Genomic DNA, 13,800 nt, shown 5'->3' on the forward strand with positions numbered 1-13,800 from the left:
AGTATGATTTTTAGTGTAGTTACAGAAATAAAGGAAATGTGGGGGGGGGGGGGGGGGAGATTAAAAAAATTAAAAACTCCAGAAGATAAAGATACTACACAAGAAATAAAATGGCAAAAAAACCCCAAACAACCCACCTTAGGGGTGTTGGGTTTTTTTAAAGGTAAATGAAATCATAGAATCATTTAGGTTGGAAGACACCTTTGAGAGTTCAACCATTAATCCAGCAAGAGCCTTGAAAAAAATAGCAGCACCAAAGTGATCGCACTTACGCAATGAACAAAACAGTGTTGTAGAAGTTTCACTACAATGTCTGTCTCAGTTCTATCAATTCCCTCCGACCCTGATAATAATTTGTATTTATGTCATGTGCAAATATATTCTACAACCCAGTCAGACAGGAACTCAACTGAGATGCATGAAAACATAAGGCTAAAAACTGTCTTTTTTACACCTATTTTCTTTGCAACTCAGATGACAGCTAAAAAGTACACTAGCTTTAAATTCATCATAGGACTAAGAATGCAAATGTCGTAAAACTTAATACTAAAAAGGTACTAGCCATTTCAATCTCTTCATCTCTTACTTAATCCTATGCTATGGTTAGGCTTGTCCAATGGTAGATCTTCAGAGGTAATAAATAAAATTTGAGTATCAGAAGTAATTTCATACCCAAATACCTTGTGATACTGACCTATCCTATGTGAAAATTCATTTTTATTCAACTACTTTATTCCAGTCAGGTCATTCCTTCTTTTTGCATGCAAATGCAAGCATATGGACTTAAAGATACAACAAGGGCAAAACCACACTGTCATTTCACTTGTACAAGACAAAATTCAGTTTTTAGCAAAACAGTAGTATAAAATGTTTTAGAGCCCTTAAAATCACACTGCTTTCAGCTTTTATTTGTAATTCTTGCATGTTATAAGCACTTTCACATAATAATTGTAAAACAGAGGATACTTGACAACACACTCTTCACACTCATGCTTCAGTAGCTGCATGGTAGAATCACTGTTTCTGTTTTCCTAGAAGCCACATGCATTTGCTTCCTTTCACTCAAACAATGCCCAGGAAAAGCAGCTTCCCACCTCTTCATTGCTGACAAATCAATTAATCTGCTATAGTTATTATAGTCAAGAAATAGTACACACTTTTTATTATAAAACACCTTCTATTAGTTTCTATACTTGCTCAAGTACCTGGAAATATTTAACAACCATCAGATTAAAGCAGGGATAATGAAAACATTGAGCTATGATGTTTCCTAGCAAGAATCCCTAACTACAAAAGCATCCAAAATTCATAAATACAAGGTAAGAGAATTCTTATCAGAGAGAATTCTTCGGATAAGAATTCTAAACATGATACATGCTTGTAATTGCTGATGATTTTTATACATTTTTAACCTAAATATATATTTTTCAGAAAATACAGTCTAAAGAGGGGGGAGGTTGCTAGAATAAATTCCACTTGGATAAGTATACTTTCTAAATGCAAAGTTCTTGCAAAAAGCAGGGTGCGCCAGGGAAGAAGCGTGAAGAAAGGGGGAGAAAAGAAAGCATACTGCTCTGATTAAATTGCAAATGCTACATCTGATTCACGAAGTTGTGAAATTTTATTTAAAAGTGCTACCCAATGAACTTAAAGCTATGCAGTTAAACAGGGAAAATTTACCTCTTGTAAGTACATTAGTTCAGAAGTGTAAGTTAAGTATCTTTTGTAATGCAAATTGCAAGTGTTCTAGTAGTAGCCGAATTGTCTACAGATAAAATAGTATGAAATATCAACTTCTATGTGTAAATGCATCATTCTAATCATGTTTAGGATCAGTAGCTAAATTACAATAACACACATGAAAACTAGTCAAGTGCAGACAATTTCTTAGATTTGGAAAGCAATTACTTTTTTCCTTAAAAGAAATAACAGAAATGTTGAGCTTTTCTGACAGGGAAGACAAATATAAAATGTGAAAGAGAATATGAGAAAAAGGGAAAAAAAGGTTAAATGAAGAGACTTCTGAGGTATATACTGAAAACAGAATGGATTAGAGTCAGATGAACCAACAATAAATGACCAAGCAGCAAGACTGCTTTATTTGACTGGAGAAAGAGGAATCGAATCAGAGTGTGGGAAAAGCAGACAGGCATCTCTGTTGCTGACCCCAAGTCCTCCCCTTTCCTTGCACTGCTTGTAAATGACATTCCAAAGGTGAGCATAAATAACAAAAAAAGTATATTTCCTAAAACCATCTGTTTTAAGACTTAAGAACGTCATAATGAATCAGGACCTTCTTAATTACAGGGAAAATTTCACCTTCATTCAACTTCAGCTCAAAGGCTCAAGACTGTTCCTGCACATCAGTGCAGTAGTACCATTCCATGTACTTTGTCTCTTGTGCCCAACATAGCTTCTCTCACAACTCTGAGGAGGTCCTACTCTCCCTAGCCACACCTTTTACCATCATTCCTTCCTGCTGAAAACTGCATCTCTCTGTACTTCCTCTCTTGCACTGGTCTGGCAAGCTGCTGCTAATCCCTTGTCATGCCAGTTGAACCTCCCCTTGGTTTCATGCCGTAATTTAAAATGAATATACTGATATTATCTGCACTATTTCCCTGCTTCAGAAAGTAACATTTCATAGCTCTTAAAATGGTACCTCCCAAATCCTACCAGACTCCATTTGAAATGCAAATATTCTAGAGGAAACTACCAGTTATCTATTTTTAGAAAACCCTTCTGCTGCTTCTAACAAAGACTTTCAGATCTGCAATCCCAGATTTCAATACCTCTGTACCTGATGTGAAAGCCAAAAATTAGCCATTTTTAAATTCTCTTAGAAGTAAAAGCCTGTGCAATTTCAACACTCTGAAATCTAAAAAGTGTATTTGGACATAAAACTGTACTTTACAAATAATTATCAACCAACATCAACAGTCAGAGATCACTATGTTAGATACTATGCATGTATTTAATAAGAGATAAGCTTTTATCCTAAAAGCTTGCAATTAAGCTTATCAAGTGACACAAAGACATGAGAAAGACAAGATAATAATACATTAATTATTATTAGCAGAAAGAAGAGTCATAGCATACCATTTGCCTAGTCACTGCAAAGTATTAGCACAGTCAAGTTTTTAACAAGGCATCTGAAAATGATAACATTAGCGGCTTTTCAGACTTATGCGGATCTCTCCTTTTTCACATAAAGGGCAGCAGAAGGGTGCATGAAGGCATTTCAGGGAAAACTAGAACAGACAGACGTGTCTGACAACACTGGCAGACCAAAGACAAATGAACTGAAAGCTCAAAACGCAGTAAAACGACTACTAGATTTTGTTCTATGAATTAAGAATCTAGTAGGCAGTTTTTCCTCCCCTCTCAAATGGGTTTCTGATTTCAATCAGACAGAACCTAACTTTGATCTTGCTGGATTCTGTCCACACTTACTGAAGACTCAAATACTCACCTCATCGGTAAGAAACTCCTTACTCAGACCAAAGTCTGTGAGCACCACGTGGCCATCAGAATCGAGGAGAATATTCTCAAGTTTTATGTCCCGATATATAATCCCCAACTGCAAACAGAACATTAAAAAAAAAAAGCTATTTCCAAATCAGCATTACCACACCAATGAGACAGTTGAATCCATTTAAATATGAAGGTAATCTGACACCTGAAAGTTGCACCTCAAAAAGAACAGTTTAAAAATGCCTTTGAAGAAATACTTTGCATGACTTTAAAATTTTCAGAAACTACACTGTGCATTAATGTCTTTAAATTTAAAGGACATACTATATCCCTTGAATCTAAAAGTGACTGAATACTTGCTGTGGTGTGCAAAACTCAGTTCAGCTTTCATTAAGAATGAAAATGGACACTTCTGTCATACGTTCTAGACCATACATGCTTTGTAATAGTCTACAAATCTACTTACTACCTCTGAAAACCGTAACACTTTTCATATCTACAAGTTACATGAAAATTTCAGATCTCTGCTGTTTAATTGTATCAAACCAAGGAGAACTGAACAATAGTGCAACCCAACCCTGTTCATACTGACTACAAGTTAGTTTTACTGACATACACCATTTCATAAGGATTACTATAAATTAACAATCATTTGTCAATAACAACACACTGCAGACAAAATAGACAAGTTCCTTTGAATTTAAAGCAATCTAAAAAATAAGTTCTCCTCACTAACTTTACATGATGTGAAAAGAATACAGTTGCAGTTCCACAAAATGAGCAGTAGAATACAGTTACTTTACCTTGTGGAGATGCTCAAGTGCCAAAACAATTTCCCCAATGTAAATTTGCACCTCATTTTCTGAGAATCTTTCTCGCTGCGACAGATGAGTAAACAATTCTCCTCCATTTATGTAGTCTAAAAAGTAGAACAAATAACCTTTTAATTTCACTTTCTGACAACTTAATTTTCTTAGTGTAATATTAATAGGTACTTTGCAAGTTATTAACTAACATGTTCTGGGATCAGATGTTATTTATTGTAATTCAGTAATATTTCAACACATTGTACAACACACAATTTCCTCCTTAAAGGACGGATGGAAGAACACAACCAACTTTTAAATAAGCAGCAAACCCATAAAATAGCCTCAAATATTCCCAAATTATAAAGATTATTTTTTGCAAAATCAGACTTTTCATTGTTTAGGAATCAAAAGTAAGGAGTACAAATGATATCTACAAACTGAATACTTGTACACTAATGAAATACTTAAAAGCAACAAGGCAGACTGACTTAAAGAAAGGCAATTCAGAAAACATATTCGGTGAAATAATAAACTACGGACAATTACAAATTATACTCTTTGCAAGGGGAACTTTAATGGCAAAACTCACTGAAGGAGATTATTTCCACATACATTCCGACATGGAAACCACACTTTTCATCCTTTGCAGGCTATGACACAAGGGTTCTCTCACATTCAGGGAGGGGGAAAAAATTATTATGACAGAGCTCCACTGCAACACAAACATTTTAGATCTGGACCTGTTTATGCTAGCAGTGTACACTAAAGGCATTAATTTCAAAGCCCATAGCCCCCATACTGTATTTCAGGTCTACATGTACAGAGCAGGGAACATGCCCCAAGACATCTTACTCAATATTTTCTTGCGTGTGGTTTCTACAGATTCATTGGTATAATACACAAATCCATGAAAAAAGTCCAATTCCTTTTCTAAGTTAATACTTTGAAGGATAAATCATATATACAAGTTACAGATATTTTGATCTGTCTCCTCTTTTTAGTCTTCCCGTTCTCTGTTTGGGAAGGAGCATTACCAGAAACAAACAACGCAAGGAAGATTTACCAAGATCAGTAAGCATATCAAAATTATAAAAAAGTATAAATAATCCACATTTTACAACTGCTTTCTTCCAAAAAAATCTCAGCATTCTAATCATGGAGAAAAAGGTAACAGAAATAAATTTTTAAAATATTTCTAATCAGAACTGCTAACTTAGTACCAGTAAAAGCTTAATTCCCAAGCGCTGTTCTAAGGACTGTGACATACAAACCAAAGCTGCCACAGGAGTGGCAGAACAAGCCTAATTCTATTCAGGTTATAACATTAACCAAAGCCCAATGAAACAACCAGCCTTCGAATTCTTGATGCTAGATCAAATGCATCACTGACAATGGGGGTGGGGTGGGGGAATATTATCAATTACTTCAATATAAACTTCATCTGACAGCTCAGGAATTTGGGGGGTTTTGTTTGTTTTAAGTATTAGTAGATTAACCTCTTGTGACAAGCATTCCATAGAACCAGTACTCACACTGATACAATACTTGTTCTTTCAATGACAGCTTAAAGTTAACCTAAAAACTGGAATCAACTCCAAACCCTGTATTCTGGAAATCTGGCAGAAATGCAGCTGCATGTTTGCACTTGTTCCAGACTAAATTCTAAGACTATATAACTCAACAGCAAAGAATTGTATTAAATATTGCACCAAGGCTCCAATTCTAAAGCCTCTTGAAACTGAAATGACATGTTACTCATACACCAAGTTCAACTAGGTACAAAAAAAAAAGGCAGAGATTGGTTTCTCCAAAAATTCAGAAGTCTCTGAAACACAAATTCCCAAACTAGATCAGAGGACTGATTTACAAAGACTTACATAATGAGACATAAAAAACTTGCAACAAACAGTTTGGGTTTTTTTGGTCAGGGAGGGTGCAAAGCCCAATGGAATTATAAATTAGCTTTAGGCCATATTAGGTAGAAGACATCTTCACTGTTACAAAAAGTGATTAAAAGTATTTTTTAAAACCCCACAAATTAGCCCCATTTTCTGCTAAAAAAGAAGGAAAATAGGACCTTTCTGACCCTAGCTGATATTCTGAGAATGGATTCATGTAGGCTTTGTGGGAAAGCAAAAAACCAAACCAAAATGCCTTTAATTATACATTAGTTTTGCATTTCTTGCTTTAAACATCACCGTAACATTTTTTTATGGTGAGCATATGCCCAGTTTGTACTATCTGCAATGCAAGGTTCTTCAGAACTCCTAGGCTCCCTCCTCTGACTCTTACGAGACTATGATGCCAAGCTTTTTAATTTTGCCTTTATATAAAGTTTTTTCTGACCTTCTAATTATTGTTGTCACCTAAATTTCGCTATTACTATATATTTATTTTTAGGTAACTACATCCATCTTTGGTATGAGGTGTTTTTTGTTTTTGTTTGCTGGGTTTTTTAAAAATATTTCTAGTGGGATCTAAACTGCACTCTACCTAAAAATATCTGATTTAAATAATAGTACTATAATATTTATAATACATGTTCACATTTTGTCTCATTTAATCTTTCAATATTTTTCTAAATTATTAATCAATAATGTAAAACAAAAAATTAAAATATGATTATCGTAATTATTAAAAGTTAACATCAAGGAATCAAAGCTATCTATATATTTCTAACTTTGTGTCTAGCATTTTCCAGTCCATGACAATACTTTACACATTTCTTTAATGTCCTAGTCAGAGGACTCTGTAAGAATCCTTACTAATTTACAACTCCCATTTTCAAAAGGAATCTAGTGAATACCCCATTTAAGCTTGAGCTCCTCACTGCAGTATCTAAAACTAAGGTATAAGCACAGAACATCTTCCTAAGAATTGACAGCCAGTGGTGTAGATTCATATAACATTAATAACATTTTATTAATTTAATATCTAAATCAGCCTGTTAATAAAGGTTCAATAAAAGGAAGTTATGAGCTAAAAGAAATTGCAAAACTTGTACTTCAATTAAAAGACCACCTACATGTTCAAATAATTCACTACAAAAATGTATTCTGCATCCAAGCATAAAACTGTTAATTCATTTTCCAGTTTTTTTAAATACTCCAAGTAAGCAGTCTTTAAAATTGTTTGTAATTTTCTTAAAAATCCATCTTTATATACCAAACAAAATTTGCTGCTGATCTGAAAGGTTAAAACTTTTCTAAATTTAGAGTGGTACCAAGCCTTACAAACCAAGCTCTACTTTCAGCACAGAAATGTGTGGATTGCCTCTTAATATCCAAAAATTGAAACATGCAAGTATCTCAAATACTCAAAGGTCAAATGGTTTCATAACAAAGTTTTGGCAGCAAATGCTTCCTGGAGCAGTAAGGCTGAAAGCTGATTTTAATATTCTTTTCTAGCTCCTGAAGTGTTTCTCATTATCAGGAAAAAACCTTCATCTTCCTCAAAAAGGCAGGACTCTTCAAAGACAATGAAACTGGGGAACAAAGCAAAATGAATTTAACTCCTTACCCTCAGCGTCTTTCAGCAAAATGTTGCTGTCCTGAAAAAGGATAATGGTAGGGAATAGAGAAACACACACATGCAGAAGTTTTATCTTAGTTGAAAACCTTAAGAAAGCTTCTGATCAGTCTTCTGACAGCCTTGCAAATGCCACAGAAAGAGATGTGGCTCTCCACATCAAGACGGAAAGCAAAATGGTAAGGACATAAGTGCAATGAAGAACATCCTAATAAGGCTTGCTATACAGTAGTTCATTATCAAGCATATCTCATAAATGGAGATTTATGAAAGTTACTGGTAGAACTTAATGAAATGAAGTATCACAAAGCATAAAACAAGAAACTGATTCACAATACAAGTATTTTCACCAGCATTTTACAGCAGGAAACCATAACAACAACTTGTAAATCCCAATGTTGTAAGAAATCTGACCAGAAATAAACAAAAGCACAACCATTAACTGTCATGGCCCACATTATAAGTGCATTTGTTCAGAAAAAAACCCTGCCTCATATGACCTTGTAGTTTGCAGCATTTCACTGCTAAAACAGCATGTTAACTCATCAGCATAGTGACAGGTAGCCCTATCCTCTCAGACAGATGACATTTCAAAAACACTAATCACATTGAGGACAATATACAACTGTTCTTAGAGTGAAACTTGCAGCATGTTTGAATGACAGGGCTTTCTGCTGTTTAAATATTTCTGTACTTTTTTTCTTCTTTCCTACCAACTAATCCCAGTAACAAAGTCATGTTTGTCGTCCCTCCTTACCAATAACCTCTGTGCCACATACACAAAGGCAGCATGTAAAGAAAAAGAAATGGAATCACTTTAATGCCCGCATTCGTACAAATTAAGAACTTTTTCATTCATGGTAGCAGTTTGAAAGTCTGTAGAAAACTAATGAAGTATATAATAATGGTTTAAAAAGTGCAAATCAAAATTTCATCTTCTAGGTAAGTTCAAGAAAGTATTTCTCTGATTTAGGTACTTAAGGTCAGATACATTTTTTTGCTGCACATAAGTCACTGATAATACTTCCTCCCACCTCCAAGTCAGAGTAGCACACTGAAGTTCAGTGTCTGTGTTTGTGGATTTTCTGTTTGTTGAAGATTAACAGTATTTTACTTACTATATGGTGTCTCATGCAATCTCCAAATACAGTACGTAAAACCACATGAAAAAAAACCAACCTACAAAACATTGAGATAAAAGGGCAGATATATATTTATTTTTTTTTAACACAAGACTAGAGTCTTGACAACTACTCACCTAAAATGAGATGAAGCTTTGTATCTGTCTGGAAGGCATAATGTAACGTGACCAAAAATGGTGATTGCCTAATGTGCTCCAACACTTGTCGTTCTGTCCTTGTGTGCTCAGTTGTTTTGGCTTTTTGAACTATTGTTGCTTTCTTCAGTACTTTCATGGCATACAGCTTTCCAGCATCATGGCCGCTTACTTTCCTTACTAGGAACACTTTCCCATAGGCTTAAAAAAAGAAAAAGTGGGGAGGAAAAAAAAAAAGAAAGTCATGTACTCATACTACAGGTCTGGCTGATACCATTACTATTTTCAATTATTCATTGTTATGGTAAACAGTAAGCACTCCGGCTACAATCTTCCAGAACACTTGTTTTGTTTCAGACTGAGATTTTCTGAGCAAAATTTCAACCAAACAACCTTAATGACATAAAACAAGAGTGGGGAAAATAGTTTCAGTATTTTAAAACTAATTTAAACACTGCTGATTTCTTCCTTTGTAATAACCTAAAACTCCCATACCTAGAATTTAGCAAGAGTCTGGAGCAAGAAAGATGTTACTTTTTGACCTTAAAATAGTTTGCCCATATTGTACAACTTACATGCTTTCATTACTGGTTTTATAGCACTGAAGTTCTAAAAACCCATAGAAAAGCCAATGAATTCTTCCCATCAGTATTTAGCCCATAAGAACATTCTAAGTTCCTGAACTTAAACTGAGAGTAAACTAGAGGAATTATCTCAAGAAGAAAGGTTTCTGAACAAAAACAGTAAAAGAAATAGTCACCAGGACCAAAAGGTAGCATTTCCAGAGTTGTAAATCATTGAATCTATTGTGTTTTATTCTCACATCCAGTTAAAAATACACTCCATACTGGAGTAATAAGTGGCAAGTGTAGACATTTTTTTTTTTGTGTGTGTGTGTCCCCCTTTTTTTTTTTTTACTAAAAAGGGCTCCTGGGAACTGTACAGAAGGAAATTTGATACCTCTACTAGGCAAACCTGTAGAAACAGTAAATGTCAGAATTAGCAGATATACAAACAGGATACTATGTGAACAAATGTGTTACTTTTGAAGACAGTAATAATTATTTATATTAATAATTGCTCAGAAGAATCAGGAGTAAGGAACAATGATATGGTTGACTTATTTATATTTCCAAGGTACTCAAGTTCCCTTACAAAAGGGTCTTAAAAACACTGAACAGTCATGAGTGCAGAGTCCTCTGATGAATGAGGAACTGTATTAGCAGTCAAAAAACCCCAAAAGGTTAAAAATATTCAGCTTTTTCAGTGAAAGGAGGTCAACAAAAGAATTCACTCTGCTTGATTCAGTCATATATGAACAGTGAGGAAGACTATTTTCTTGGTTTAGTAGATTATCCAATACAACAGAAATCAAAGCTGACACTGAAAACTGTACCACAGTATCAAAATATTAAGTAGCTGAAAAATAAAATGGCAGATAAGATTCCAAATAGGTAAATGAGTAATCCACATGAAGCAGGATAACAATTAAATGTACACAGTGTTATAATCAAGGGAAAAAAATAAAATACCTGGACTTACCACAAAAACCTTATTAGAAAACACCAGTGGTAAACCAATATGTAAACAGAACAGTAGAACTCCAAGGAAAGTATTGAAGGGAAAAAATAACACGTATGTACTGTCCCCCAAGCCTTCAACACAAAAGCAGAAATCCCTTACACTGTGGTATGAAACCTTTGTGTGGTCCTATCTTGAGTGATGCACACTATTTCAGTCTCTCCTCTCTTCTGTTCCCAGCTCCACCACCCCCCCATCAGAAAAAAAAAAGTATAAGAGAACATTAAAAAAATACATAAAAGCATAAAAGAATTTTTTTCATTATGAAGGCAACTAAACACACTTAAGACTTTTTTTTCTGAAAAAGTAGAGTACTTATGATGCTAGACAGTTAAAAATAAAAAACTATATGAAGGTAAGTAAAGAACAATTTTTTATTACTTTTAGAAATTAACTAAGGTAACAAACGAAATCATTTGGTATCAAGATTAAGAACTGCCCAAAACTCACAAATACGCAGTTAAGCTGTGGAACTACTGTTACATTATGCTGCAGATGTCAAAAATGTAGACAAGTTCAAGAAGATTATATAAATCCTTGTGGGAGAGGAAAGTATACCAAGTGTTGCTAAACACAGAAAAGAATCTCTGGCTCAGGCAGACCCCAAACTGCAGGCTGCTACAAGTTCACTAAGGAACACCGCTGTATGCCTTCTCCATGTTCTTGTAGGGTCTCCTTAAGCCATCACGAGAGACAGAAAACTGCATCAGCTAGATGTTTCGTCCAACCTCTGTAACTATCTTCACACTGGTTTCTCAAAAAGAATGCTCGAGCATCTCAAACCTGTAAATACACTAGACAGGGTATACTGTCCTGATGCAAGACACTCAAATTTAGTCCGGTCTTTAAAAATGCTATAGCATACACTGCTCCCAGTAAGTAATTACATGTAATTCCAGATTTATCCTGTTTTTTTCAAGACAGGTAATAGAGAGTTTTAAATTACCACATGACATTGATTTTTTTTCTACAACCAAGATCTGCTTTATTCAGTATACAGAAGTGGTTTTGCTCACATAATGAACAATCCTTTGTAAGAAGTTCTCAAACCTGACTCATCAAACCCTAAGGAATCATGCTTGCTTTCTTTACAGAACCCATGACTCTCAATAAGAGCTTTCATAAAAGAAGTTTTCACAACACCTCTCTCAAGAATGGCAAATAAGAGTCAGAATAGGTTAGTGTAAACATATCTTTCTACTTTGGGAGACAATTTTTTTCAAGATGTTCAGTATTATATTGCATTCCTCAACTCTAATTGTAGTTACGAGATCTCAAGCATTCTAAGTTGGGCTCAATGGTCACCAACTGGTTATCAAGAAATCGATAACCACAGATATAAAAAAATACTTTAGTAAAATAGTTACGGGTCATAAATTCTGTCATGATGTGCAGAAGTGGTCTGAATCAAGGTTATACAGACCAAAATATTGTGACCAAAGTAATACTGTCATGCATATACACAATTTTAATGTTATTAACCTACTTTTCCAATATTGGATGTTTATTTTTAGCATCTCAAAAACAGACCCCTCCTGCTGAAAGCACTGGTTTTCAAGAACTGCTTCCAAAAGCAGTAAGTTCATCTTTTTAAGGAGTTACTTCTCTAAAAATGTAGATAATACTTCTGCATTCTACTAACATAGAACAAAAACAGCACTTAGGAACAGCCTTAGCTTGCATTTCTCAACTGCTTGAGGGAGCAGCCCCTTAGTTTTCACTGATTTTCAGCTGGAACTTAGCACCGAACTTCCTTGTGCCTCTCTGAGAAGCCTGCTTTAGAGTATTATACAGAAGTTTCCTTAGGTTCCTGGAAAACGGCAGTTTTATCAAATGTGGGAGAACAGAAACTTAAGCTAAATCAAAATAAAGGCCCCTAGATTTTAACACTTTGCTACCTGTATCTTTAATCACACTTTACAAAAACACACAATAATGCATCTTAAGTGGCAGAATACCAGTAGCATATTAACAGCACTTACTACAGCCTTACATACAGCATAGGGTAAAATTATCCATTAAGTGTAAGAGCTGTAAGGAAATCTCTAGAAACTATACTGGTGTTATCATAAATGAATCTGCAACATAAAGCTTTACCATGGTACAAATTATTTCTTTAGGAATCTGAAAAGGACTGACAGAATGATGAGGATTCTCAGCAGTTTTGATGAGAATAAATCTTAAGTAGCACTATTTTAATCAAATGACTCATGATATATTCAACACCAGAATCTCAGATATCACCACGAGAAATCTACTTAAGACAACACTGCAAAAGTCATTCATTTTGAGTTGCAGCAAGAAGGCACATAATTAATTGCGAGAATACCCTTACTTGACAATCTTACCGCAGAAAAGCTTTTCTAACTTCTCAGCCACTTTTTAATGTTCGTTCTCATAAAATCTGATGCACATTTCAACTACTTCCAAGGCAGAAATATTTAGCCAGCAACATATTCCCCCATAAAGAAACACACATGGAGTCACCAAATATTCACCCCCAAAATTCATTAAAAATATTTTAAATTATGGAAGAACTAAAAGACTCTATAATCACATTTTTTATATATATATATATATACACACACACACACAAACTATGTTAGACAGGCCTTGCAGTTTATTAAGAGGAATAAAATAAAAGTGTCAAGTTAAAGAAAAAAGCAATTATTAAGTTGCAGATTGACAGATACGAGGCCTGTAAGATAAGAGGTTTCATACTAGTAATTTATACCAAATTACCACTTAATTTGTGAGGCAGAAAAATGTAATTGGGAATTGAACTTTCCTTTCACTTCTGCCTTTTTCATGAATACACATTACCCTAATTAACAACTCAGCAAATCATTAGAATATTCTAAAGTACACACTTGCTGAAAGACAACTAATTAAAAATATAAAGTATTTTTTGCTACTTTATTCTTTCTATAGAAAGGCAAGCACTTTAAGCCATTGCATCATGACACCATTCTCTTCTTACAGAGAAAAAAACAAGTAATTCTTATTGTTTATAGCACACAGGATGGTTTATGTGGACTTCTAAATCCATCAAGACTTGATGTTTGTATACAGAGAGTTTTAAAGCAATGTTTTCAAGTGTTCACATAAGCTACACATCTTTCTTAAATTACT

At 34.4% G+C, this 13,800-nt stretch overlaps 1 protein-coding gene across 5 annotated transcripts in view; it reads right to left on the reverse strand.

Annotated features, from left to right (window-relative positions):
- Positions 1-13,800, reverse strand: part of RPS6KA5 (ribosomal protein S6 kinase A5) — an 81,656-nt gene that overhangs the window by 48,136 nt on the left and 19,720 nt on the right. For 3 of the 5 annotated variants that reach the window (XM_055798133.1, XM_027793195.2, XM_027793193.2), the window contains exons 3-5: positions 9,070-9,288; positions 4,278-4,393; positions 3,473-3,580 (exon numbers count right to left, since the gene is read on the reverse strand). In XM_055798133.1, coding sequence (XP_055654108.1) covers positions 3,473-3,580; positions 4,278-4,393; positions 9,070-9,288 — 443 coding nt within the window. Of the gene's footprint in view, positions 1-3,472; positions 3,581-4,277; positions 4,394-9,069; positions 9,289-13,800 lie in introns of those variants that run through there. The other 2 variants (XM_027793196.2, XM_027793194.2) reach the window with 1 other exon arrangement.

The sequence above is a fragment of the Falco peregrinus genome, chromosome 1 (genome assembly GCF_023634155.1).
Source record: "Falco peregrinus isolate bFalPer1 chromosome 1, bFalPer1.pri, whole genome shotgun sequence".
NCBI classification, from domain to species: domain Eukaryota; kingdom Metazoa; phylum Chordata; class Aves; order Falconiformes; family Falconidae; genus Falco; species Falco peregrinus.